The sequence below is a fragment of the Myxocyprinus asiaticus genome, chromosome 23 (assembly GCF_019703515.2).
Source record: "Myxocyprinus asiaticus isolate MX2 ecotype Aquarium Trade chromosome 23, UBuf_Myxa_2, whole genome shotgun sequence".
Classification (NCBI taxonomy): domain Eukaryota; kingdom Metazoa; phylum Chordata; class Actinopteri; order Cypriniformes; family Catostomidae; genus Myxocyprinus; species Myxocyprinus asiaticus.
The window spans coordinates 1345916-1372760 of NC_059366.1; the positions used below are offsets into that span (position 1 = coordinate 1345916).

General features: G+C 39.9%; 1 protein-coding gene across 2 annotated transcripts; it reads left to right on the top strand.

The window, feature by feature from the left end:
• Positions 1 to 1596: 1596 nt before the first annotated feature.
• fbxo28 (F-box protein 28) lies at positions 1597 to 26031 on the top strand. 2 transcript variants are annotated; one of them, XM_051651157.1, is made up of 5 exons: positions 1597 to 1722; positions 3060 to 3169; positions 4319 to 4457; positions 13675 to 13870; positions 24150 to 26031. In XM_051651157.1, the coding sequence occupies exons 2-5, from the start codon at positions 3072 to 3074 to the stop codon at positions 24614 to 24616; spliced, it is 900 nt and encodes a 299-aa protein (XP_051507117.1). In that variant the 5' UTR covers positions 1597 to 1722; positions 3060 to 3071; the 3' UTR covers positions 24617 to 26031. The 2 variants fall into 2 exon arrangements, with proteins under 2 accessions (XP_051507117.1, XP_051507115.1); XM_051651155.1 differs by lacking the exon at positions 1597 to 1722 and adding an exon at positions 2218 to 2556.
• Positions 26032 to 26845: the final 814 nt, after the last annotated feature.

The following is a 26845-nucleotide window of genomic DNA, read 5'->3' on the forward strand; positions in this document are numbered from 1 at the left end:
AACCTAACCATAACCACAAATATGTAGAAATGAAACGTTTGTAAAATCATTAAATATACCGCAAATTAAAAGTTCTTTTAAATTAATTCACACCGCCGTATCAGTAGGTGGCGACAGTGAGGGGAAATTTAAAGAAAGTGGAGAGGAGAAGAAACTAGCCGTATGCTAAGCTAATAAGCTAAGCAATTAGCATGTAAGCTAACTGGAAAAAACAGAACAGATAAACATTTATCTTACCATTTATATCTATATTATTGAACAAGAAGACATTTTATGAACACCTTCAGGAATAAAGAGTACTTACACAAAAATTCACATTAAAGTTCAGTTCACCATTTATATCTTCCGTTTAATACTATGATATGACATTTCATTTCAAAGTTTTTCTTCGTCATATTTAAAGAGTTAAGAGAAAATGAATCATACAGCGATTGCATGGGATTTTAAAAGTTCTTATTGCCAATAGAATCGCTTGATGGTCCAAGGGGGGCGTTACATGTAATGGGCGTGTCGTGAAGTGGGTGTTCCTTGTAGACTTGCGGGAGATACACTGGTCAAGGAACACTAGATACGCTTCATGTCTTCGCCACCAGATGGCAGTGAAATGAACCCGGTCCTGCAGCTTCGAGGAATGAACCCATTTTCGATACATTTGTATTAATCGGATCGTTTGAGATTAACAAATTCTGCGCAGAACCGATCACCGGTGATCAGCGGTGTATGCCTGTTAGAAATCTGTCCGACTTGGTGCGGGATGGGCGGATCGATCCTTAAGTGTCGATACTTCCGATATTGATGTTGGATCAAAAATATCGATCCTCACATAAAAATATCGATTCTAAAAAATAAAAAAAAATCTAGGGATATTATTTGGTTACCATGAACATGAACAATAATCATAAGCTTCAATGTGAAATAAAAAGGATTAGGATATATTAGCAAATACTTGTGCAGGATGGGAATTATTTCTTCCTCCGCTCATTTTAACATGCATGTTGAAAGACACAAGCAGACAAGCGCTTGCGCCGTCACAACACTCGTTCAAACAAGAGGGATCAGTGTCTTGTAGAGGTAATGTTAGAAAATCAGACAAACAGCTTCTGGAGTAAATTCACACTAAAATAACAACATATCTAACGGTGACATTTATTATGAGTTTGTGTGTAAGTGTAGTTAATAAGTAGTTAAAAAATTGTTAACCATGGTTTTACTAAAATAATGTTGTAGTAGCAATGGATAATTGTGTGGTAACTATGGTTTAACTAAATACCATGGTTAAACTATTGTTACTGTAGTGAAACCATGGTTAATTTTTGCAGGGGTAAACAAACCCTACGTCTAATAATTTCTATTTAGGCTCACAAATGTAAATAATAATAATAGTGACTTGAACTATGACTAAAAATCATATTTTAAATTACCCATTTTATCCCAAGAAATCGATAATAATAATAATAATAATAATAGAAGTATCGGTATGTATCAACAATATTGGACTTTATATTATTGGTATCGGATCGAAAAGAAAATGAATAGGCTATAGCCCATCCCTAGCTGTGATGTCATTGTGACATATGCCAAAAAAGTCTCGTGAGAGCAAGACACACGCAGATGTTTTTTCCAGAGCTGCGCGAACTGCAAGCACGATGGGAAATGACTTGCTGACGACACAGCTTAATGCTCATTGGCTTAAACAACCGTGATGTTTTGTTCTTTTAAAATGTTAGATTTTTTTTCTCTCTAATATCATGTTTTTATGTGTCGAAATTATATGTGAATATTCCCAACACTATGACAGTGCAATCTCTGTATCGTATATTTGATTTTAAAATATGTGTCATTATTAAACTAAAAATGGATGGAAAAACACGTGTTGTTGGCGAAATTAAATAACAGGTACACTGAATGTCTTTTTCATTTTTTAAAGCAACAGAAATTAAATTCTATCCACTTTATAAGCATGCAACAGCGCATGAACGTGAATCCGCGATATATCTGCTTTTGATCTCGTAGCGGCTGAGAAGTGAGAACTGTCCGACTTACTTCACTCCTCCACCTGACTGCAGTCGCCTAGTCTCGTCTACTTTCAAGGCTAGGCGTTTGACATCTCAGGCGAGCCTAATACAACTGCGACAGCCTCGCTCTCGCGGGACATTTTTCGACATACGTCGTCATGATATCACAGCAAGTCGGACAGATTTCTAACCGGCATGCGCCTGCTGCTGATCAACAGTGATCGGTTCTGCGCAGAACTGGCTCATCTCAAACGAGCCTATTTTCAAAAGTCATCGGTTTGCTATCATCCTCACTTCCGCCTGATCAGCGGTATGATGTGTCGTCACGTCCTGTGGTGTTGAGCTTGAGAAGATGGCGGCTGTTGTAGTGATTGTAGATGGAGTCGCCGCGCCGATGGATTCGGATTCGGACTCGCCGCGGTTACCGTCTCCAGCACCGGACCAGCCGCACCAGAATAACGCGCTGCTGGGACTCCCGATAGTGGCGATTGAAACGATCCTGAATTTCCTGTCATACGATGAGATCAGTCTGCTGCGGCTGGTGAGAAAAACAATGAGAGACCGCAGTCAGAGAGTGGACTGTGTCTCAAAGCTGCCCTCACCGCACTACACTCACTGTCGAAAAACGCTCTAAATCAGCTGCTATTAGGCGCGATAGTCTCGAACCCTAGTGAACTGCTTATTAAACAGCAGTTTGGGGCCTCATATACGCGTGCCAAACGCTCGTTTCCTGTGATTGCCTAAAATGCTGCCTGCTCCTGTGACTTTTAAACGTTTGTAGAAAGCTCACTATGTTTTGGGAATGTGATGGCCATCCCTCCCCCCGTTAGATTAACATATATTTACAACCTTTTCCCCCCCAGAATGATAGTGTTTTCCAGGATGAAAGAATGCAGAGTGTAGAATAGTTTGACTTTAACAAATGTTTGAATGCAACTTTGACAGATTTATACTTCTACTGTTTTAAACAACATTGCTGCTCACTTGAACACTAATTCCATAAAAGTGCAAATCCATTTTCTCAGACATTGCCATCTCTTTCAGGTGTGTAAACGTATGGATATGATTTGTCAGCGAATGCTCAATCAAGGCTTCCTGAAAGTGGAGCGCTATCACAGCCTGTGCCAGAAACAGGTCAAAGCTCAGCTGCCCAGGTGAGACCCATCTGTATAACGGGGGAAAATCGCACTCATTTATGGTCAGAGGATATATTATATATATTTCTCGGCTAGTAAAACAGTACATTCTTTAGGTATGCAGGTGAGTGGTATAAAAACATGCCCAGACATGGCATGGTCCAATAACACACATACATATATGACGTAGTAACAACAACTGCGAATATAATTTACTCTGGTTTTGCTCACGAGCACAATTTAACAACAAGGAACAACTTTCTTGGTATATACAGAACTTACAGTTGAAAAGAGCTGCCCAACGTGCAGGTCTCCTCCATTTTTCTTTATTTTATATTTTGAATGTGTGGTCTCTTCTGCTCCTGTTGCATCATGGTCAAGTGGATGCGCACTTCTGAATCTCGCCGGATGTAGTAGGTCATCCGGGTATTTCTTGCCTAATGTTTTATATATACTGCGGGTTCGGACATACTACGCCAATGACATACTGTTTTTTGGCATACTATATAGTAGAGAAGTGTGCTTATTCGGACGCAGCCACTCTCTTTACCCATCGAGTGGATCTTCAGGTTTCAACCTTTCACAACTCAATTGGAAATGGGTGTCTACTGCTGTACCATGTGTTTTATGTAAGTGTAGAATGAGTGCTATTTACATTCTTTGTACATAATTCATCGTTGTACTTTATTCCAAAAAAGTTTCTCTTCTTAATCTTTCAAATTCAAAAAAATCATTCATCAAAATGTGACCGGTTACTCAGATGCTGAAACAACTTTCCATTTTGGCTGGCATCACCAAGCCCTCTTAAACCAATTTTCATGATCCAATCAATTCAACATGCACAAATCAAGTCCCATCTTACATTTTTTCTCAATTGAATGTCCCGTTTCACGTGGACATCTATTGAACATTTTGTTTGTTAGCTTAAACACTAGCTTTCAGATCCATTCATCAAATGTTTTAGTGTATCATTTAAAGGGCATTTTCATGTGCCAGATCAACAACAACAAATCCTGTTGCCATTAATTCTGAGCAGAATGTTTCTAGTGAAATGCTTGTCTGATGTCACCGTCCACTGTTGTTCATTAATGAATGAAACTTGTCATCAGATGTGTTTCAAACATCATCAAATGTTGTTTTTGACTGTTGTTATAATTTCTGCATCAGGAGGGAATCTGAGCGGAGGAACCACTCGCTTGCGCGTCATGCAGACATTCTGGCTGCGGTGGAAACACGTCTGTCCCTGCTGAACATGACGTTCATGAAATATGTGGATTCAAATCTGTGCTGCTTCATTCCTGGAAAGGTACGTTTCATATTTGAAGTCATCTCTGAAGAGACTTTTTTAATTTGTCTATTAAATACAATTAAAATTTTAATAATTATTTGTAATCAGGAAAATGTTTCTTTTGAAAGACAGCCCTGTTCCACAGCCATACTGAATTTAGTTGAAGCAATTTGACAAAATATTGAAATATTTATTATGTCACTTCAGAATACAAACATCATATTGTGGTTGTAATGTTATGTCTGATGATTGTTACATCATTGTTACAATGATGACTGACTAAAAACGGCCCACAGGTATCTGAGCAATCAGGATAAACAAGCCTCTGTAATTTGATCGGGTGGCCGATATTATCCGATATATCAGTATCTGCGTATATTTTACTGATATGCGCCGATATGAAAACTTTTTTCAGAACATATATTGCAGACAACGATGCTTTAGAATTGGTGTCATAACGTAGTTTGTCCAGCAGAGCACGCTCCGACTTCATTGTTTACAGAGCTGACTCTGAACTGATGGTGGCTCTGCAGACATGGCGGAGTTAAATGGTGCGGATTTGAGCGGTCTCTTCTCGTTAAATTGCTAACTAGTTTGTGAAATACATACTGGAAAGTTAATAAAAAATGACCCCATCATTTTATATAACTCCTATAACGTTAACCCTGTCCCTGACAACCATGTCACTCATGTTTATCACATCTGTTTGCTGTTAGCCATCTATAGTTTGTCAGTGCAGTCAGTAATGTAGCAGATTGAAAGGTAACATCAGAGCATCTTTTTGCAGCTCAGCAGACAACAGTGCGGTGGTGGATTGTGTCCGCTGAGTGTTGATTTCACGCTACGCTGTTACCTAGTTGGTGAGAGACAATGCTGGAAAGTAAATAAAGTCCATCTTTTACTCTCCGTGGCAACGAGATTACAGCTAACTAGCTAACCACGAAGCTACTTTCATACCTTGTCAGCGTGTAAACGTATTCACCAAACTGTCTTGTTCAGGATTCACAGTTTGGTACCCCCTTCAACCGAACAATTCCAGTTGTTGCATTTATAAAATGTAATATTTAAACGTCTGGTTTTCCAGACATTAAAATAGGATACGTAATAAAAGTAGATTTAATAAATAGTATATTTGCCCTGCGTAAATAATAATATATAGGAACTGTATCTAAAATAAATGAGGGGTGATACATACTGATACAACAGGCTGGAAAAATAGACATTTATTCATTTTAATATCCTATATATATTTTTTGAATATGTTGAAACTTGACACCGGGCGACGCACCCTAAAAACGTCACCGTTAGATCGGTTTCATGCTGAAGAGCCACTTAAAAGTATGGGGGTTTTTTTTCTTGTTTTTTTTCCTCTTTCTCGTAAATGTAAATTAGTGTAAATGCCAACATCATATATGTCGAAAGGACTGATGCCTGTCAACCAAAACATAAGCTCATTGATGTCATTAAATGAGTCTGCTTTTTTATTCCATCAGTTACTCCTGGTCGGAGGCTGCCGTAAATATTTAGTTTATACGTAGGGTTACGTTTGATGGTGCAACGGTCAAATATTTAGTAGAGCGTAAATTGTGACTTAGTGCCCATGTACACCACAACTAGGCTAAGTTGTAACATACGTATAGCTGGTGCAACCGACCCCTGACGTTTATTAAGCTATTTATTGTATTTATTCTTTATTTTCTCAGTGTTCATTTCTAGAATTAGTTGACAATGTATAATAATAATAATAATGTCAAATATTCTTTGATAAAAATATTTAAGAAAGCAGCCTTCTGAGTACCTTTGCATAGTCATATCGGTGCACAATCCACATAGAAAAGGTCTGTTTTCATTCCAGCTCAAAAATTAGCTATATCGGTCACCATATCGGTAATCTTCCCTCTCTAAAATCCTTATCGGTATCGGTCTAAAAAATCCCATATCGGTCGGGCTCTAAAGAGTAATAACTGAAATGTATGACTTTGGTATTTGTTATAGAAATGCTTTGGAAGAGTTTAGTCAATTTATAGAGTTCATAGAGATCACATTGCAATATCAACTCTTAAATCGCAAGATCGGTGGCTGCAACCCTCTACAATACGAGTGAAATCACTCATGTGAGACCAATTTTCGTGCTATGCAACTGTGATTAGCCAGTGGCCGGTAAATGTTCAGAGTTTACTCACCAGTGATTGAGTAGTATAGTGATGAAGTTCAGCAACGAGATCCTTTCACTGCGTGTTGAGAGTACCGTTTTAACACTTGTCCTACTAATCCATGTAAATACTTGTACAAAGTATTAATATAAACAAACATGTTATATGTACACTGATCAGCCACAGCATTAAAACCACCTGCCTAATATTGTGTAGATGCTATTCTTCTCACCACAGTTGCACAGAGCGGTTATCTGAGTTACTGTTGACCTCTTTCATCAACAAGGCATTTCCGTCCACAGAACTGCCGCTCACTGGATGTTTTTTTGTTCTTGGCACCATTCGGAGTAAATTCTAGAGACTGTTGTGTGTGAAAATCCCAGGAAATCAGCAGATACAGAAATACTCAAACCAACCCGTCTGATACCAACAATCATCCATAAGATGATCTAATCAGCCAATCATGTGGCTGCGGTGCATCAAATCATGCAGATACAGGTCAGGAGCTTCAGTTAATGTTCACATCAACCATCAGAATGGGGAGAAAAATGTGATCTCAGTCATTTGGACCGTGGCATGATTGTTGGTGCCAGATAGGCTGGTTTGAGTATCTGTAACTGCTGATCTCCTGGGATTTTCACACACAACAGTGTCTAGAATTTACTCCGAATGGTGCCAAAACCTAAAAACATCCAGTGAGCAGCAGTTCTGTGGATGGAAGTGCCGTGTTTATGAGAGGGGTCAACGGAGAATGGACAGACTTGTTCAAACTGACAAAGTCTACGGTAACTCGGATAACTGCTCTGTACAAATGCTATTCTGAGATGCAGGTTGGCGCTGTTTTGGCGGCACGAGGGGGATCTACACAATATTAGGCAGGTGGTTTAATGTTGTAGCTGAACGGGGGGTGTGTGTGTGTGTGTGTGTGTGTGTGTGTGTGTGTGTGTGTGTGTATATATATATATATATATATATATAATAATGTATTATACATACAATTGATGTAAACTTCTGACATACACTTAGGTTGAAGTAATTAAAGCTAATTTTTTTGCCATTCCACAGATTTAATATTAGCAAACTATAGTTTTGGCAAGTCGTTTAGGACATCTACGTTGTGCTAAAACATCACAGATGTATACATCACAGATGTATAGGCTGCAGAGTTGTGGTCACAATGAACTGCTCTGTGGAAATAAAGTGAACTGAACTCATAGCACCTCCTGAGCTGATACAGTTGAAGTCAGAAGTTTACATGCACCTTAGCCATATACATTAAACTCAGTTTTTCACAATTCCTGATAGTTAATCATAGAAAACATTCCCTGTCATAGGTCAGTTAGGATATCTATTTTAAGAATGTGAAATGTCAGAATAATAGTGTGGAGAATGATTTATTTCAGCTTTTATTTCTCATCACATTCCCAGTGGGTCAGAAGTTTACATACACTTTGTTAGTATTTGGTAGCATTGCCTTAGCTAGCAAATTGTTTAACTTGGGTCAAACGTTTTGGGTAGCCTTCCACAAGCTTCTCACAATAAGTTGCTGGAATTTTGTCTCATTCCTCCAGACAGACCTGGTGTAACTGAGTAAGGTTTGTAGGCCTCCTTGCTCGCACACGATTTTTCAGTTCTGCCCACAAACTTTCTATCAGATTGAGGTCAGGGCTTTGTGTTGGCCACTCCAATACCTTGACTTTGTTGTGCTTTAGCCATTTTACCACAATTTTGGAGGTATGCTTGGGTTCATTGTCCATTTGGAAGACCCATTTGCGACCAAGCTTTAACTTCCTGGCTGATGTCTTGAGATTTTGCTTCAATATATCCACATATTTTTCCTTCCTCATGATGCCATCTATGTTGTGAAGTGCACCAGTCCCTCCTGCAGCAAAGCACCCCCACAACATGATGCTGCCACTCCCATGCTTCACGGTTGGGATGGTGTTCTTCGGCTTGCGAGCCTCACCCTTATTCCTCCAAACATAACAATGGTTATTATGGCTAAACAGTAAAATTTTTGTTTCATCAGATCAGAGGACATTTCTCCAAATGTAAGATCTTTGTCCCCATGTGCACTTGCAAACTGTAATCTGCCTTTTTTTGGCAGTTTTGGAGCAATGGCTGCTTCCTTGCTGAGCAGCCTTTCAGGTTTTGTCGGTATAGGATTCATTTTACTGTGGATATAGATACTTGTCTACCTGTTTCCTCCAGCATCTTCACAACGTCCTTTGCTGTTGTTCTGGGATTGATTTGCACTTTTTGCACCAAACTACGTTCATCTCTAGGAGACAAAATGCGTCTCTTTCCTGAGCGCTATGATGGCTGCGTGGTCCCATGGCATCCTGGTGGATGGCAGTGGCTTCCTGTCTCCTGGCAAATGGCAGTAGGCTCCTCCGCCTGCTTGCGAACCGCTCCAGTACCACTGTACCATACCTCCTCTGTGTCGCGACCCTCCATCAGCGTGGTGAGGGCTCTCCGACAGCGCATCCCTCCTCCTTCCTGGGTTTCGGCACCAATTCTTAGGATGGGCAAGGAGGAGGCGGAAACCGGGTGAACAATCAACAAACTTTTAATGCCACAAAGGAACTTAAACAACATAAACTGCTTTCCAATATAAACAAATATCCTTATCTCTCTCTCACTGATTAGTCAACTCAGCATCAGGCGTGCATCATCACGGCCCGGCCATGCTGTCCTCCTCATCACACAGGGATACATTGTGTTTTTTTTTTTTTTTTCAGTTATGGAGCATGAGAAATGTAACTGAACTCCATACCTCGGGTATTATCTAGTGAGACTCCAAATACGAAATCATTTAATTTGGTTTTTACAAGGCTGTAGTAAGCAAGCAATATGCAACCTGGATTTTCAAAATGTCTATAGAAAGTTGAAGAAACTGGCTAAGTTAATGACTGAAATTGAAGTGGAGGACCCAACAAATGTCTGAAGGAAGAAAAATAAAAAGCATTTGATGAATGTGTCACTTAGGTCAGGTGTTTAAAGGGTTAGTTCACCTTACAATGAAAATTCTGATGGACATTTAATTTCTAGTTGAACATCCGTGAGACGAATAATGGCGGCGGTACATGCTTCAACTGTGAAGTCATAAGAAATGTAAAAAGAAAATAGGGATGTACAAAAGGACAATTTTCATAAGTGACTAGTCGATAAGGAAGCCATGGTTGTTTAGAGAGCGTTATGTCCACCAGACCCCAATCAAACTTGTTTCATATATATATATACAGTTGTGTTCAAAAGTTTGCATACCCTGGCAGAAATTGTGAAATTTTGGCGTTGATTTTGAAAATATGACTGATCATGCAAAAAAACTTTTTTTTTTTTTTTAAGGATAGTTATCAAATGAAGCCATTTATTATCACATAATTGTTTGGCTCCTTTTTAAGTCATAATTATAACAGAAATCACCCAAATGGCCCTGATCAAAAGTTTACGTACCCTTGAATGTTTGGCCTTGTTACAGACACACAAGGTGACACACACAGGTTTAAATGGCAATTAAGGGTTAATTTCCCACACCTGTGGCTTTTTAAATTGCATTTAGTGTCTGTGTATAAATAGTCAATGAGTTTGTTAGCTCTCACGTGGATGCACTAAGCAGGCTAGATACTGAGTCATAGGGAGCAGAAAAGAAATGTCAAAAGACCTGCGTAACAAGGTAATGGAACTTTATAAAGATGGAAAAGGATATAAAAAGATATCCAAAGCCTTGAAGATGCCAGTCAGTACTGTTCAATCACTTATTAAGAAGTGGAAAATTTGGGGATCTCTTGATACCAAGCCACGGTCAGGTAGACCAAGAAAGATTTCAGCCACAACTGCCAGAAGAATTTTTTTGGGATACAAAGAAAAATCCACAGGTAACCTCAGGAGAAATACAGGCTGCTCTGGAAAAAGATGGTGTGGTTGTTTCAAGGAGCACAATACGACGATACTTGAACAAAAATGAGTTGCATGGTCGAGTTGCCAGAAAGAAGCCTTTACTGTGCCAATGCCACAAAAAAGCCTGGTTACAATATGCCCGACAACACCTTGACACGCCTCACAGCTTCTGGCACACTGTAATTTGGAGTGACGAGACCAAAATGGAGCTTTATGATCACAACCATAAGTGCTATGTTTGGAGAGGGGTCAACAGGGCCTATAGTGAAAAGAATAGCATCCCCACTGTGAAGCATGGTGGTGGCTCACTGATGTTTTGGGGGTGTCTGAGCCCTAAAGGCATGGGGAATCTTGTGAAAATTGATGGCAAGATGAATGCAGCATGTTATCAGAAAATACTGGCAGACAATTTGCATTCTTCTGCATGAAAACTGCGCATGAGACGCTCTTGGAATTTCCAGCACGACAATGACCCTAAGCACAAGGCCAAGTTGACCCTCCAGTGGTTACAGCAGAAAAAGGTGAAGGTTCTGGAGTGGCCATCACAGTCTCCTGACCTTAATATCATCGAGCCACTTTTGGGAGATCTCAAACGTGCGGTTCATGCAAGATGACCAAAGACTTTGCATGACCTGGAGGCATTTTGCCAAGACGAATGGGGCCTCATAGACAACTATTACAAAAGACTGCACGCTGTCATTGATGCTAAAGGGGGCAATACACAGTATTAAGAACTAAGGGTAATCTCATTTTTTTCTTTGTTGCCATGTTTTGTTTTATGATTGTGCCATTCTGTTATAACCTACAGTTGAATATGAATCCCATAAGAAATAAAAGAAATGTGTTTTGCCTGCTCACTCATGTTTTCTTTAAAAATGGTACATTTATTACCAATTCTCCAAGGGTATGCAAACTTTTGAGCACAACTGTATTGGTGCAATGAAGTCTTTGTTGATTGTAACCATCAACGGCACATGCATCACCTGTACAGATGCTTCCACAGTAAGGGATTTTACAGTTTGCCTCATCCCATGTAAAACAACCTTAATCTAAAGGCTATATCCACTTGATATTACAGGTAACATGAATTGAAACTATGCGGCACGTCTGTGCACCTGTGTTTGGTCCGCTTTTTAACCAGAGACTCTCCACTACGATGAGACAAAATATATATCTGAGTTAGCTTCACAATGAAATAATATTGTAATAAAGTCATTTTGTAGAGCATGTCGCAGCAAAGAAGCCATCCTTGTGGATATGCAAAAGCACAAGAGATTATGCAAAAGTCCATTAAGCCTTGCGTGCTCAAAGGCCTGAAGCAGTAAATGCAAATTACAAGTACTTGGATCAAGAAAACATGTGGCAGAATTGATGGGTAGCACTGCAGGCAGACATGTACAGTAGGAGAGTGACTAAAACCGATGGATTGATGAATATTATTGTGTAATGTAAAAACATTAAATGTAAACTGATTAGCCAAAAAAGTTTTCAGCATAACAATCCTCAGCTTGTTACAGATAGACCAATATTTTGTCAGCACCACACTTTTTTTTACAGAGGGAAGTGGTGGCAAAAAGACCAGCGCAAAGGGTAGCTTAAACATTCGAAAAACAGTATTGTCTGTATTACAGCCATTACAGCCAAGCTACCTGAAGCTGCATTCACACCGACAGTGACATATCGTTTGACGTCCTTAGTACCTCTACTGTATGTCGCTAGTGGGCATACCTACTACTACCAAAATTGTTGGTCGGCTGCCGACAATTTCATACACCTCATTCTAATTTGTTAAGGAATCCTTTTTTTTTTCTTTCAGCTAATAATTACGAATTTGGGAAAGTGTTCTTAAATAAACTCGCATAAATGCATAATTTTCTTATTATATCCAAGTATGTGTTCGCAGACAAATGATAGAAACAGTGAATTTCTTTTCCATCTTGCCTGCACTCTACTCCTTGTATCTCACAGGAGATGGAATACGTGAGCTCCAATGTCTTCTCTCCTGTTGCTGCCGAATGTCACTCGTCATTTGCATAAAGCTCTGCCCACATCTAGTTGCCAACGGTCAGTGTCCTCGGAAATTGGCAGCTCTCATTAAAAATGAATGAGATTGTGTCTTTTTGTCACTGCGTGTCGCTGGCGGATTGAACAGGGCTTAACTTGGCTGGCTACTGAAAGCTGAGCAGTTGTCGTTGTAGCCCACACACATTTTCAACTCCAGTTGCGATACAAACTCAACTAACCATGCAGTTGCAGATTGCAGTTAATATGTAGGTGCTGTCCATTCAGAAGTGATCATCTCCATGCCCTATTTCTTCAAAGACTTAACCTCCAATCTGAGCTTCTGTTGCATGGTGTGGGGCTCAAAAATACTGCCCTTTTGGAACTCATTCTTATTGGAAATTCTGTTTGGAACCACCCTACAGCATAGCTATCATGTTTGTTTTCTCTTTGAAGTGCCCTGGGAAGGCATGTCTGTGTACTACACTTGCGTGTAGTCAAGCTCTATAGGCGACATCTTGCAACAGAAGTGATGTTGAATAACTTTGGCTACAGTCACACAGCAGCAGAATGTGGTTGTCTTACTTGTCTGGATTGCTAAGTACAGCTCAGTTTATCCACCTTTTTCCTGGGGGTCTTACTTAGGAAACAGATGTGGGTGCGACTTCCACTGAAAGTAGTTCTCTAGCATTCGCTAGTTCTGGCTGCAGTTATTTTAGACCCTGTTTTCAACTGGTATTAAGAGGCATTTCTGATGATCCAATCGCAAATGGTCAGTGCTAATTAAATGGGGTGCAAATCATTTTGTGATTGGATTACAAAAAACAAACACAAAAAAACGTATTTGTCATGCTATTGTAAAAATGTCATGTGAAGAACTTCTGTTAACCTTCATATTGTAATTATACAAGCTATTTATAACATGATACGGTGGTCAATTTTAAACACTGACTGTTTGAACGCAGCTTTTGACAAAGAAAACAACAATTGACCAAAGTGAATTGATTCTTTTTTGTCTTTTAAAGAGAGGTAAAATATATTTTAATATTTTTACAGTCAAATGAAGACTGCAGAGATAAATCACTTTAAACAATTTTCTTTGGAAAATAAAATATATTTTTGACTTTCAAGATCCACGTAATTTCACAATGTTTTTGTTCTCTTCCGTCTGTCTCCTGTAGGTGATCGATGAGATTTACCGTGTTTTGCGATATGTCAACTCCACACGTGCTCCGCAGAGAGCTCATGAGGTGCTTCAGGAGCTGCGAGATATCTCTTCGATGGCCATGGAGTACTTCGATGAAAAGATCGTTCCTATCCTGAAGAAGAGGCTTCCAGGTGCAGATCTCTCGGGCCGTCTGATAGGATCTGCTCCGGGTAAGGCTGGTGTCATTTAAACAGTGCTGAGTTATACTGTTTTAAAATTAAATTCATTTTCTGCTGCACTTAATATAAAAACACTCTCTTCTGCAGAGTGCAGAATTGTTAGTGGCAAGAACTTTTACTGACAAGATATCTCATCTGTGATCAGATTTTTATTATTTATGGCCAGCTGTGCAGCTGACCAATAACGTTACAGCGATCAGCAGTAGAATGCCCAATAGCGACATACAGTACAGGGACTAACAACCTCAAATGGCACAGTCACTAACAGTGTGAACTAGAGCTGGGTATTTATTGATACAGATTTCCAAATTCAATTTCGTTTCACAAGCTTTCAATTAGATTGGATTCTGATTCATTTAGGTATAATTTCAGTCATAAGGTCCATTTTGCTTACATATGAAAGAAATTCTCTCTCAGCTAACACTGTTAATTACAGTTATTTAACAGTGTGTATATATAAACGTAACAGGATAAGTATTTTAAAAAAAATTACTAATTCCATGTATTCCAACAATAAATATTTTTTCATGTCTTGAGATATACATATATATACATACACTGGCGGCCAAAAGTTTAGAATAATGTACAGATTTTGCTGTTTCGGAAGGAAATTTGTCCTTTAATTCACCAAAGTGGCATTCAGCTGATCACAAAGTATAGTCAGGACATTACTGATGTTAAAAACAGCACCATCACTATCTGAAAAAAGTCATTTTTGATCAAATCTAGACAGGCCCCATTTCAAGCAGCCATCACTCCAACACCTTATCCTTGAGTAATCATGCTAAATTGCTAATTTGGTACTAGAAAATCACTTGCCATATCAAACACAGTTGATAGCTATTTGGTTCGTTAAAGCTTAACATTGTCTTTGTGTTTGTTGTTGAGTTGCCACAGTATGCAATAGACTGGTTTGTCTTAAGGTCAATATTATGTCAGAAATGGCAAAAAAGAAACCGCTTTCTCTAGAAACTCATCAGTGAATCATTGTTTTGAGGAATGATGGCTATACAATGCTTGAAATTGCCAAAAAAAACTGAAGATTTCATACAAAGGTGTACACTACAGTCTTCAAAGACAAAGTACAACTGGCTCTAACAAGGACAGAAAGAGATGTGGAAGGCCAGATGTACAACTAAACAAGAGGATAAGTACATCAGAGTCTCTAGTTTGAGAAATAGACGCCTCACATGTCCTCAGCTGACAGCTTCATTGAATTCTACCCACTCAACACCAGTTTCATGTACAACAGTAAAGAGAAGACTCAGGGGTGCAGGCCTTATGGGAAGAATTGCAAAGAAAAAGCCACTATTGAAACAGAAAAACAAAAAGAAAAGGTTAGAGTGGGCAAAGAAACAGACATTGGACAACAGATAATTGGAAGAGAGTGTTCTGGATCTTAACTCCATTGAGCTTTTGAGGGATCAGCTAGACTGTAAGGTGGGGAGAAACGGATTACTTGTAACGGCGTTAGGTAATCAGGATATAAAAATTTGGTAACTGTAATCCATTACACTTTGTCGACAAACATTTTCGTAGTCGAATAGTTGTTTGATCTCATTTAATGTAACATGAGATGACATTAAACTAATGATGATGCATGAGAGCAGCACTACACTTCGTGCCTTACTGAGGAGAGGAAGAATTACACGGCTCACAGTCCAGACATGCTCTAAACTTTCCAAACAGCTTCAAGTGATGTAGATCGCAAAGTATGAGGGAATAATAAAAAATAAGTAAATACAGAAGCACTCTTGTTGTGAAATGAGTGGAGCTGGAGCAAAACTTGCATGTCGAGCGTCATGAAAGGAAACACCCCGGCGTTACATCTTAAATGCAGTTATATTTAATGCTTTATAGCTTTAATTGAAGTTCAGATAATACAGAAGCAGATCAAGTAAATAACTATGAACTTCAAAACGGGCATGTCTTTGTGTGGTCAGCACCTCTTCTATGAGTTGTGCGAATGTCCTGATCTAAGGGGGAGAGATTGAAACTGCACCCGGCTGATGTACACTCTGGCGCGTGGACGCTCATCCCTCGAGCGCACACGCTTAATGCAGCTAGATTATAACGTGAAGGCTTGCGACTTATTGAATCATAAGAAATGCACAGTGACACACATTATCATGAAGAAAATTGGCAATACGCAGCTTTATTAATATGAGAGAGTTTGTTTTTTGTGAGTTAAAGATGGATTGAAGTGAACAGAAAGGTGAGAGAGGGTAGTCTTCGCCCCATTATACGCTGCAACAAGATACGTTTTTGATTTTGTTTTGGCTTGTTTTCCAATATAAATATCTAAAACTCCTTAAAAACAACGTACATTTACTTTAGGAACTATACTGCAGAAGAAGTTTTTTTTTATCTGAGAATGTTGAATATAATATTAAAAATACAAATATTTTAAAATATCTGAAAAATCCTTAAAGATGCATTCACCTGAGAAGCAGCATATTAGATATTTAGACTTGCTTTTAGAGAATAGATCTTGAATATAAGTATATTTTGTCTTTACTGCACTCGCAGAAGTATAAACAAGTGAAAAAATACACTTGTATACAAAATACACTTATATTTAAGATACATTCTCTTAAAACAAGTCTAAATATCTTATGATGCTTCAAGTAAATGTATCTTGTTTGAATGATTTTTAGACTATTTTAAATGGAAAACAAGACAAACACTTGATAACAATAGGATTTTTTGCAGTGAATTTCTTTAAAAAAGAAAATTAAAGTGTTTTTTTCCCCCTTTAATTCAGTGAATGTCATTTAGAGTTATTTTTAAAAGATGATTTTGTCCTTTTTATTGTAAGCACATTTAATACAAACTTTGTAGTTGGGCACAAGCTGAATAATCAGTTAAGAGCTAATGATTAATCATTGCAATAATCGCCGAATAGTCAAATAATCATTAGATTAATCGATTATCAAAATAATCGTTAGTTGCAGCCCTAAAACCATCGTAATCAGATTAGTTAAAAAATCTCCCAATTTGGAATGCCCAATTCCCACTACTTAGTAGGTCCTCATGGTGACGCGGTTGCTCACCTCAATCCGGGTGGCGGAGGACAAGTCTCAGCTGCCTCCGCTTCTGAGACTGTCAATCCGCGCATCTAATCACGTGGCTTGTCGTGCATGACACTGTGGAGACTCCGCATGTGGAGACTCGTGCTACTCTCCGCGATTCACACACAATTTACCACGCACCCCATTGAGAGTGAGAACCACTTATCGCGACCATGAGGAGGTTACCCCATATGACTCTTCCCTCCCTAGCAACCGGGCCAATTTGGTTGCTTAGGAGACCTGGCTAGAGTCACTCAGCACACCCTGGATTCGAACTCGTGACTCCAGGGTTCAGATTAGTTACATAAAAAAAAAAGGGATTACTGTCAGGATTAAAAATTTTAATTTCTGACCAAAGAAATAGTGAATTTTCCTGACAAAGTGAAACGGACAGCTGTTTGTTTAGAGTGAGAGATGGTTTAGATGCTCATTCTCTTCGGGTTCTCTCTCATGACTCACTTGAGTCAGAAGCGCCTCCTACTGTCACATGCACAAATAACACCTGTCTCACATCAGCACTCTACTCTTGAGGCAAACGGCTGCTTTATCGCGATGGCCATGGAAGAACATGCATTATTTTCTTGGAAATTCCGACATTATTCGCTCTTTAAAAGAGAAAAGCGAAACAACATTAAAGTTCAATGGAATTTATGCCTTCCAGATGTGAAGATGCTCTCACTATCCGAGGACCTGAGAATTTGAAGGTAATAAGAGCCACACAGAAATCACATTAGCTAAGTTAGCTAAAATTAGTTCATATTAAAATGAGTTAGCCTTAGTGCTCAAAGAAATCCGTGGCCCTCATCATTTGGCGGGAGCAGGAATAGCTTCCAATACTGCCACGATTTGTGCATCATTTTTGGTACGTCATAGAAATCTCCTGGTTTGCATGGTTGCAAATGCGAACTGTACTATATTAGTCAGGATGTCCTGTATATACAAATACAAATCTGTTATATACACTGCAAGGGAATGTAATGCAGAATAGGAAGGATATGCTAAATAATATAATTAACTAGGCTGTGTATTGCACATAATTATAGTATAGTTTTAACTGTTCATGATGGATAGCCTGAGGGCAGAAAACTGTTCTTGTGCCTGACGGTTCTGGTGCTCAGTGCTCTAGCGTCGGCCAGAAGGCAACAGCTCAAAAAGGTAGTGGGCTGGGTGAGTGGGGTCCAGAGTGAATTTACCAGCCCTTTTCCTCACTCTGGAAGTGTACAGTTCTTGACGGGAGGGCAAGGGGCAACCAATAATCAGCTCAGGAGTCCGAACTGTTTTTTGTAGTCTTCTGATGTCCGATTTCATAGCTGAACCAAACCAGACAGTTATTGAAGTGCAGAGGACAGACTCGGTGACTGCTGAGTAGAACTGGAATAGCAGCACCTGTGGCAGGTTGAACTTCCTCAACTGGCGAAGGAAGTACAACCTCTGCTGGGCCTTTTTCACAATGGAGTCAATGTGGGTCTTGCACTTCAGGTCCTGTGAGATGGTAGTGCCCAGGAACCTGAATGACTCCACTGCTGCCACAGTGCTGTTCAGAATGGTGAGTGGGGTCACTGTTGGGGTGTTCCTCCTAAAGTCCACTATCATCTCCACTGTTTTGAGCATGTACAGCTCCAGGTTGTTATGACTGCACCAGTGAGTCAGCCGTTCACCCTCCCTTCTGCATGCAGACTCATCGTCATCTTGGATGAGGCCGATGACAGTAGTGTCGTCTGCAAACTTCAGGAGCTTGACAGAGGGGTCCTTGGCGATGCAGTCGTTGGTATACAGGGAGAAGAGTAGTGGGGAGAGCACACATCCCTGGGGGGCACCAGTGCTGATCATTAATGTGTTGGAGGTGAATTTACCCAGTCTCGCTAGCTGCTGCCTGTCCGTCAGAATGCTGGTGATCTACTGACAGATAGACGTGGGAACAGAGCTGGGTTAATTCCATAGGAGAGCTGGGATGATGGTGTTGAAAGCCGAACTGAAGTCCACAAAAAGGATCCTTGCATATGTCCCTGGTCTGTCCAGATGTTGCAGGATATGATGCAATCCCATGTTGACTGCATCAACCACAGACCTGTTTGATCTATAAGCAAATTGAAGGGGATCTAGAAAGGGTCCAGTGATGTCCTTCAGGTGGGCCAACATCAGTCTCTCATATTACTTCATGACCACAGATGTCAGAGCGACAGGTCTTTAGTCATTAAGTCCTTTGATCTTGGGTTTCTTTGGGACAGGGATGACAGTGAGCGTTTGAAGCAGCAGGGAACTTCACACTGCTCCAGTGATCTGTTGAAGATCTGTGTGAAGATGGGGGCCAGCTGGTCAGCACAGGATTTTAGACAAGTCGGTGAAACACCATCTGGGCCCTGTGCTTTCCTTGTCTTTTGTTTCCGGAGGTTGAGTAGCAGGGAGGGGGGAGTTTAATCTACAGTAAAACACATTCAAGTCATCAGCCAGTTGTTGGTTCCCTACAGTGTTACGGGATGGTGTCTTGAAGTTAGGAATGTATTTCAGGCCTCTCCACACTGATGCAGGGTCGTTAGCGGAAAACTTGTTTTTCAGCTTCTCAGAGTAGCTTCTTTTAGCCACTTTAATTTCCTTAGTGTGTTTTTGGCCTGATTATACAAGATTTTATCCCCGCTTCTGTAAGCATCCTCTTTGGCATGACTAAGCCGTCTGAGTTTTCCTGTAAACCATGGTTTGTCATTGTTGAACGTTAAATAAGTCCTAGTAGGAATGCACATATCCTCACAGAAACTGATATATGATGTCACAGTGAGCTCATCCAGATTGGTGTGTGCAGCTTCAAAAACACTCCAATCAGTGCAGTCAAAGCAGGCTTGTGGTTCCAGCTCTGTTTCATTGGTCCATCTTTTTACAGTCTTTACAGATTTAGCTGATTTAAGTTTCTGCCTGTAGGTCAGAAGATGATGAACCGGATAGTGATCCGCGAGTCCTAAAGCTGCTCTAGGGACAGCAATATGCATCCTTTAATGTTGTGTAGCAGTGGTCAAGTGTATTTCTGTCCCTGGTGGGGCATGTAATGTGCTATCTGTATTTTGGCAGTTCACGGGTGAGATTGGCTTTGTTAAAATCACAGAGAATAATAATAACTGATTCCACGTATTGTTGTTCCATGTCTGTGATCTGATCAGCCAGCTGTTGCAGCGCTACATTCGCGCACGCTTGTGGAGGAATATAAACACACCAGAATAAGCAAGGAAAACTCCCGCGGCGATTATAAAGGCTTACAGTTGATAAAGAGCGCTTCCAAATTAGGACAGCACATCGTCTTTAATGTTGTTACATCTGTACACCAGCTTTCATTGATGTAAGAACCTGTTCCACCGCCTCTCGTTTTCCCCATTAACTCCAATGCGATCCGCTCTGAACAGCTGAAAGTCCGGCAGATGTAATGCGCTGTCCGGAATGGCTTCACTCAGCCAGGTTTCTGTGAAGCACAAGGCAGCAGAGTTTGAAAAGTCCTTGTTTGTACAGGTGAAGAGATGTAGTTTGTCCGTTTTTTTTTTTAGGAAGAGAGAGGAGATTCGCCAAATGAATACTTGGCAGCGCTGTTCAAAAGCCGTGCTGACGGAGCTTGACCAGCGCGCCGGCTCGCCTCCCTTGGCTGCGTCTCATAACGTGCTTAAACAACACAGCTGTGCCTCCAACTAAAATGTCCAGCAAAACATCCGAATAGTCAAAAACCAGGAAAAGATTGTCTGGTATGTGCTGCCGAATGTTCAGCAGTTCGTCCCTGGTAAAACTGATTTGGAAAAAAATTAATAAACACAGGACAAACAAAAACAACAAAAGAATTGGAGAGCTCCACACCAAGGTGGCCATCTGCGGCACCATATTCACTATGTGAAGTCCTTCACGTTGCACTTAAATAGACAAGTCATACATTAAATGAAAGCTCTCATTCTCAGGAATATGATCGTACAGTTTATTTTGTTTGCCATAATACCACAGTTTGAATTATTTAAAAAAAAAAAATCACAAAGTGCAAACATCTCTTTTCTTTGCTGACCACTGATCTGTAAGCCCCAAATAGCCTCAAACTTTATATCCTATCTTACCTTGGGTTGTTAACTTTAAAATGAGTTAAAGGAATTACTTGTTTGTTAGCTTGCTTGGGTGAATAATCCAATGTTGTCAAAAAAATATTACAACAAAATATGAAGTCTGGTAGAAAAAGTATGAGAAACAAATCATCAGCAAAATACGTTCTCATCTATAAAAGATGAAATGTTACACATTGTAAAGCTGGATTTCTCTGCTTTCCAGTGACACCTAGATTGAGCTTCTAGACAACTCAGAAGCCAAGATATTCAACAAAACAGTGTGTTTGAAAAGCTATCAGCACTTCAAAAAAAAGACTTTTTGTTTATGGGTGAGTGCTAAAATTAGAGCACCACCTACATTTAAGATCAGTGTAACCTGATGGAAGGTGATAGAGGAAAAATTCTGGACACAGAACTGAAATGGCATGCTTTTAAACTTTGGAGATACATTTTTTTTTTTTTTATCTTCACAAAAAATATCATAAAATTGTAAACATATACAATGTTATTTATTATTTCAATAAGTTTTCTGTAAAATGAGACCATGTTTATGAAATTAGTCCACTGTATGAACAGAACAGAGAGCTTTTAAAATTTGAGTTTGAAACATTTCAGGAGGCAGCCCAAAAACCCTGCAGAGCGCAAGAGTTTAAAATCCTAGGGAGTATCCTTCAAATCCTTGAGTTCAGCAGTACTCATAATTAGTGGTCAACCGATATATTGCCAAGTCCGATAAATCGGCCGATATTCAGACTTTTTGAATTATCCGCATCGGCGATATTTTATTTATTTTTTTACTTGAGGGCGCCAAAAATATCCTGCTTGCATGTGAAGTGACTGAGACGTAAACGACCAGTCACAGTTCGTTTTGTGGTTACGTGCCATCGTGTTACTACAATAATAGAACAAGTGTCATTTGAACAGTCCACATATAAGAGCCGCAGCAAACACATTTGAGCTCTTGATGTTAAAGTGCACACCTGTTTCATTGTCCCTCTCTCTCCTCAGCAGTTCCCTGTAACATGTCTTGTCTAATGATGAAAAGGCAAATATCAGTAAAACCTCTATTGTATACCATCTGCAGATATGCAGATGTCTTGTTTAAACATGTAATTCACAAACCTCACGAAAATCCAGTGTTTTCTTCCCGTCGAGCGCTCATCTAATATCTTCCTCTGAAGCATGTATTCTGTCAGCCAGAATCAAAACTTCAGGATTAGGATAAAAAGTTCCACTCCTTCACAAATCATGATGGTCTGACCTGTGACAATCCAAGCAGGCAATCCAAGCCATTTAAACTGTCGGGTGATTGCTGCTTGTACTGTATCTGCATGAGTGCGTCAGTGCAACTTCAAGGCTGCATCCGAAAACTGTAAAATGCTGCCTCCGGAGGCTGTATATGGAGGTAGGATAAAAATAAGATGCTTTTCAAACTGTTCAGAGACCAGTTTCCATAAGAGTTCCATTCATTCAAAACAGTTGTAAGTTAAGCCATTAACTGATTAGGCAGCAAGGTAGCAAGTCAGCTGCCTACATTTTTGGATGCAGCCCAAGTTAAAAGTGATTCACATGTGCTATAAGTAAATGTCTTATTCATTGTGCACTGTATGTACAATTGGTTTGATTCTGTATTTTTTGAGTAAATACGATTGCTAATGTGGACATGCCATCCGTGGTTGCTGGACTACAGTGTGTACTGTTATTTCCTTTTTTATATATTAAGAATTTCTTCATGTGCAAATAAATTACTAAAATTTGACGACTAAACAGAAATCTGAGGAAACTGCTACCATTTAAAATACAATATTATTTGTTAGTTTTGTGTGAAATTGAGTAAATATAGTGCTAAATAAGAGTTTATTATTTTTTCGCAATTTTATGTTTGTTATTTACTATATTAAATTGTGTGATGTATCGGCCAACCGGCTCTCTGGATGTCGGCATCGGCCATTAAAAAAACCCATATCAGTCCGCCACCACTCAATACTACTCAAACATGTTCTGTTTGTATTCAAGGCGTAATTTAAAGTTTTAGAGATCAGATTGATTTTTATCTTGACTTTATTTACATATGTGCCCTTGTGGTAATCCAAGTAATGAAAGGTAATCTGATTACATTACTTTTGTATTGCTGTAATTGGATTACATTACTGATTACATTTATTGTAAAGTAATCAGTAATCTGTAATGAGTTACATTAAAAAGGTAACCCTCCCAACCCTGTATGTGTGTGCATGTGTTTATAGTTTGCATACATAATTTGTACAGTTTAGAAGTATTTACATTAATATGTAGAAGTGCTAAAACGGTACTGTCTCATTAAGAATAGTGGCAGTTCAGGGGCCTGGGTAGCTCAGTGGTAAAGACGCTGGCTACCATCCCTGGAGTTCGCTAGTTCGAATTCCAGGGCGTGCTGAGTGACTCCAGCCAGGTCTCCTAAGCAACCAAATTGGCCGGTTGCTAGGGAGGGTTGAGTCACATGGGGTAACCTCCTCGTGGTCGCTATAATGTGGTTCGTTCTCGGTGGGGTGCGTGGTGAGTTGAGCGTGGATGCCACGGTGGGTGGCGTGAAGCCTCCACACGTGCTTTGTCTCCGTGGCAACGTGCTTAACAAGCCACGTGATAAGATGCACAGGTTGACGGTCTCAGACGTGGAGGCAGCTGGGATTCGTCCTCCGCCACCTGGATTGAGGCAAATCACTACGTGACCACGAGGACTTAAACTCATTGGGAATTGGGCATTCTAAATTGGGAGATTCCAAAATCCCCCCAGCTTCTTTACAGCAGCCCTAGTTTGAATGGGGCTTTATCCACCTAGTGACCATTTGACTGAAGATGTATTTTCAAATATTTTGTTTATTTTTTGTGTATTTAAATGTTCATGTAGTTTCTTAAAAGTTCAAGGTTCTTTCTTGATCTTTAAATGAATTTGTATTCTTTTTTAAAGGCATAGTTGCAGCGCAAAACAAACACTGACATGAGATTAATTGTTTTTTCCCATTTGTCCGGCACCAAATTTTCTTGGCTGAAAATCCAGGCCACAGCTTCTTTCAGGAAATGCAAATCAAGTTTTCCTTAAACAGTTTTATTGCATGTATGTAGTCATTTTAAAATGAATTGCTCTATCTCATCTTGCAGTGGCTGGTCCCTCTACCTCTCTGTCTACCATGTCACTATTGGCCAAAAACACTCCATCACGCTCCGAGATGACAAAGGTCCAGCAGCAGGTGAAGGTGAATGGTGCGTCCATGACGGCTTTGCGGCGGGAGATGCAGGAGGTGCGTGTGAAGCAGCTGGAGCAGCAGAAGCAGCTGCAGGATCAGGAGCAGAAGCTGCTGGAGCAGTCGCAGGTGATCGGAGAGCAGAATGCGCGGCTTGCCGAACTCGAGCACAAGCTCCGAGAACTGATGGGCAGTTCGGTTGGCACCGGAGTTCCTGCCGTCACCTCCAGCTCCTCCGTTCCCGTGGCAACTGTGAGCAACATCTCTGCTGTGGCCCCGCCACCCTCCATAGTCATCGGTCCCGAAGGCGAGAATGGCCCGTCTGCCAAACGCAAGTCTTCGGACCTCCCACGTCACTCCAAACGCCTGCGTAGCAAAAAATAGAGGAACGTGTCTATATATAATTTTTTCAAGTTTTTATTTTGCTTTATTCAAGCTATATACCTTTTTTTTTTTTCACCTGTCCAATGATGACACGAGTATCACATGGGGATGAAAAATTCATGGGAAATTGTAAATGTTCTGTTTTTATTGTTTTATTAATTGTTGATTTCCCTAACATCTGACGTGTTATTACACTACTATGCTTGAGCCCCATTGCTCGACTTATATTTCTAAAGTTTTTGCATCTGCCTTGAGCAGCATTTGCCTTTAATGTTTACCCAACCGTTATGCCAGTCAGCTGTTAATTTACCCAAGGAAACATGTCAAAGTTCATTGAATGTACAAAAGCTTGACTTTTCAGATTTACAATCTCAAGTCAATCAACCACAAAATCGTTTGCAAGAACTTGGGGCTGCCTCCATACTAACGGCTCTGAAGACTGCAATACGGACATGTAGCTTCTTTGGTGCTCAGCAGAAATTGTAACCGTAATTGTGTACGACAATGTTTAAAAGAATTATATTCCCTCTTAAAATGGAGAACACAAAGTGTCTGATACCTGACTACTAAGTTATATTGTTATATAAATGGTAAATATCAGCTTTGTTATATGTTCTAAGAGAGGTATATTTCATTGGAGATGTGCCTCGACAGTATGAGTAAATGAATGGTTTGCAGACGTCTGCAGCTGTAGCATACATGATTATATTGTTTGTCTAAAAGAACATCCGTCACTGAGGATGGTGTCTTGTAGGTGTCAATGCCATGTTGTACCTGTTATGGTTTGTAGGTGTATAATTTACAAATAGATCTGTATCAGTGCAATAAAAATTGTGGAAAGCCTTGTTCCTAGGGGGGAAAAAATATTGATGCTGCACTTCATTTCACTTTTATTTCTTATATAATATATAACCAGTTTTCTGGTTCTGTCATAGAATTGTTATAGCAAATTCAGTGCATCATGAATTATATGGGGCGTACAGTTTAAGAAAGTAAAAGCAAAGGGACTCCTTTCATGTCAAAGAGGGATTTTATCACTGATATATATCAGTGGATTTTAAGCTCTCTTTTTTTTTCTTTAAGATGTATCAGAAAGGAACACTGTTGGGTGGTTAGCAACGGCAATGCTAACCAATGACTGGTTGGGCAGAAACTAAATATTTTTGCAAGTAATATATAAATCACAAATATTGCATTATAGAAGATTTTCTGCTTGGCTCCTTAAAATGTGAAATAGATTTTTCCTATCTGTTACCTTTGACGATAGTATACGATTGTTACTACTGAAGGGCATCGGACTGCACATGCTTGTGGTGCCATTATTTGCCAATCAACATGATGCCATTTTCCTGTGGCTCCAGTGAGGTGCCTTGATCCTGCCACAGAATGAAATAAAAAAGGTAATTCTGACTTTATATCTCACAATCCTGACTTTATTTCTCGCAAAAGTGAAACTGTATTCACGTAATTGCAACTTTTGCAACATTTACGGCTCAGGTGATTGTTGTCTAAAAAGTAACCCATCCGGCTGCTAAAAGTGTCACGAGAGTCGCATCCCTACCCTTAACCTTAGTCACAGCAAATGATACTCTTGCGAGACTGGCAGCCAGATGGTTACCTTCTACACAGCCCAGAACTTTCCTAGAGGGTAGGAGGCAGTGAGCAGCTCGCGTATATGCAAACTATGGTATTATGGAACTATGGTGTCAGTAAGTTCCCTTTAAGTCAGTCACTGAAAGCTGTGTCAGTTTTCTGATGCAATGGGGAGCTCCTAGCAGGAGGTGATCTCTGAAATCCTTTATCATCATGACAATTTTATTGGTAGATGGCACTCAGCATCCCGCCCTTGACACACACGGCATTGCAAGAATAAAAGTCTTCGCTTTATCATTTATACCTTCACAGCAAGTGGATTCATTTTCGAATTCCCTTTGGTGTTCAGACAATTAAGCCTCTCTGCTCTTCACTGTTGTGTCTGCATATTTGAGCAAGTGGATTCCCTGCTTTGTGTAAGCAGACTGACAAACCTGTCTCCGCTGGATCGCAGTTCATCAGAAGCGGATTATTTATTCCTCTCTTGTGCTCTGGCAAGCTTCAATCATATTCTTTAACAAGCTAAGTTGATACTAATAAAGCTTATTGTGTGTGTGATGTGTATTTCACTGTTTGCACAAGCACTGAAAGAGCCATTTGCTTAACAACGTCTTTATAAAGATGGCGTTTTGCAAA

Bases quoted from the DNA above. Each gene is read 5' to 3' on its own strand.
- fbxo28 (XM_051651155.1), top strand. From the start codon at position 2,368: ATGGCGGCTGTTGTAGTGATTGTAGATGGAGTCGCCGCGCCGATGGAT. The intron at 4,458-13,674 runs GTACGTTTCATA...TGTCTCCTGTAG, and splicing joins GCTGCTTCATTCCTGGAAAG to GTGATCGATGAGATTTACCG. The intron at 13,871-24,149 runs GTAAGGCTGGTG...CTCATCTTGCAG, and splicing joins TCTGATAGGATCTGCTCCGG to TGGCTGGTCCCTCTACCTCT.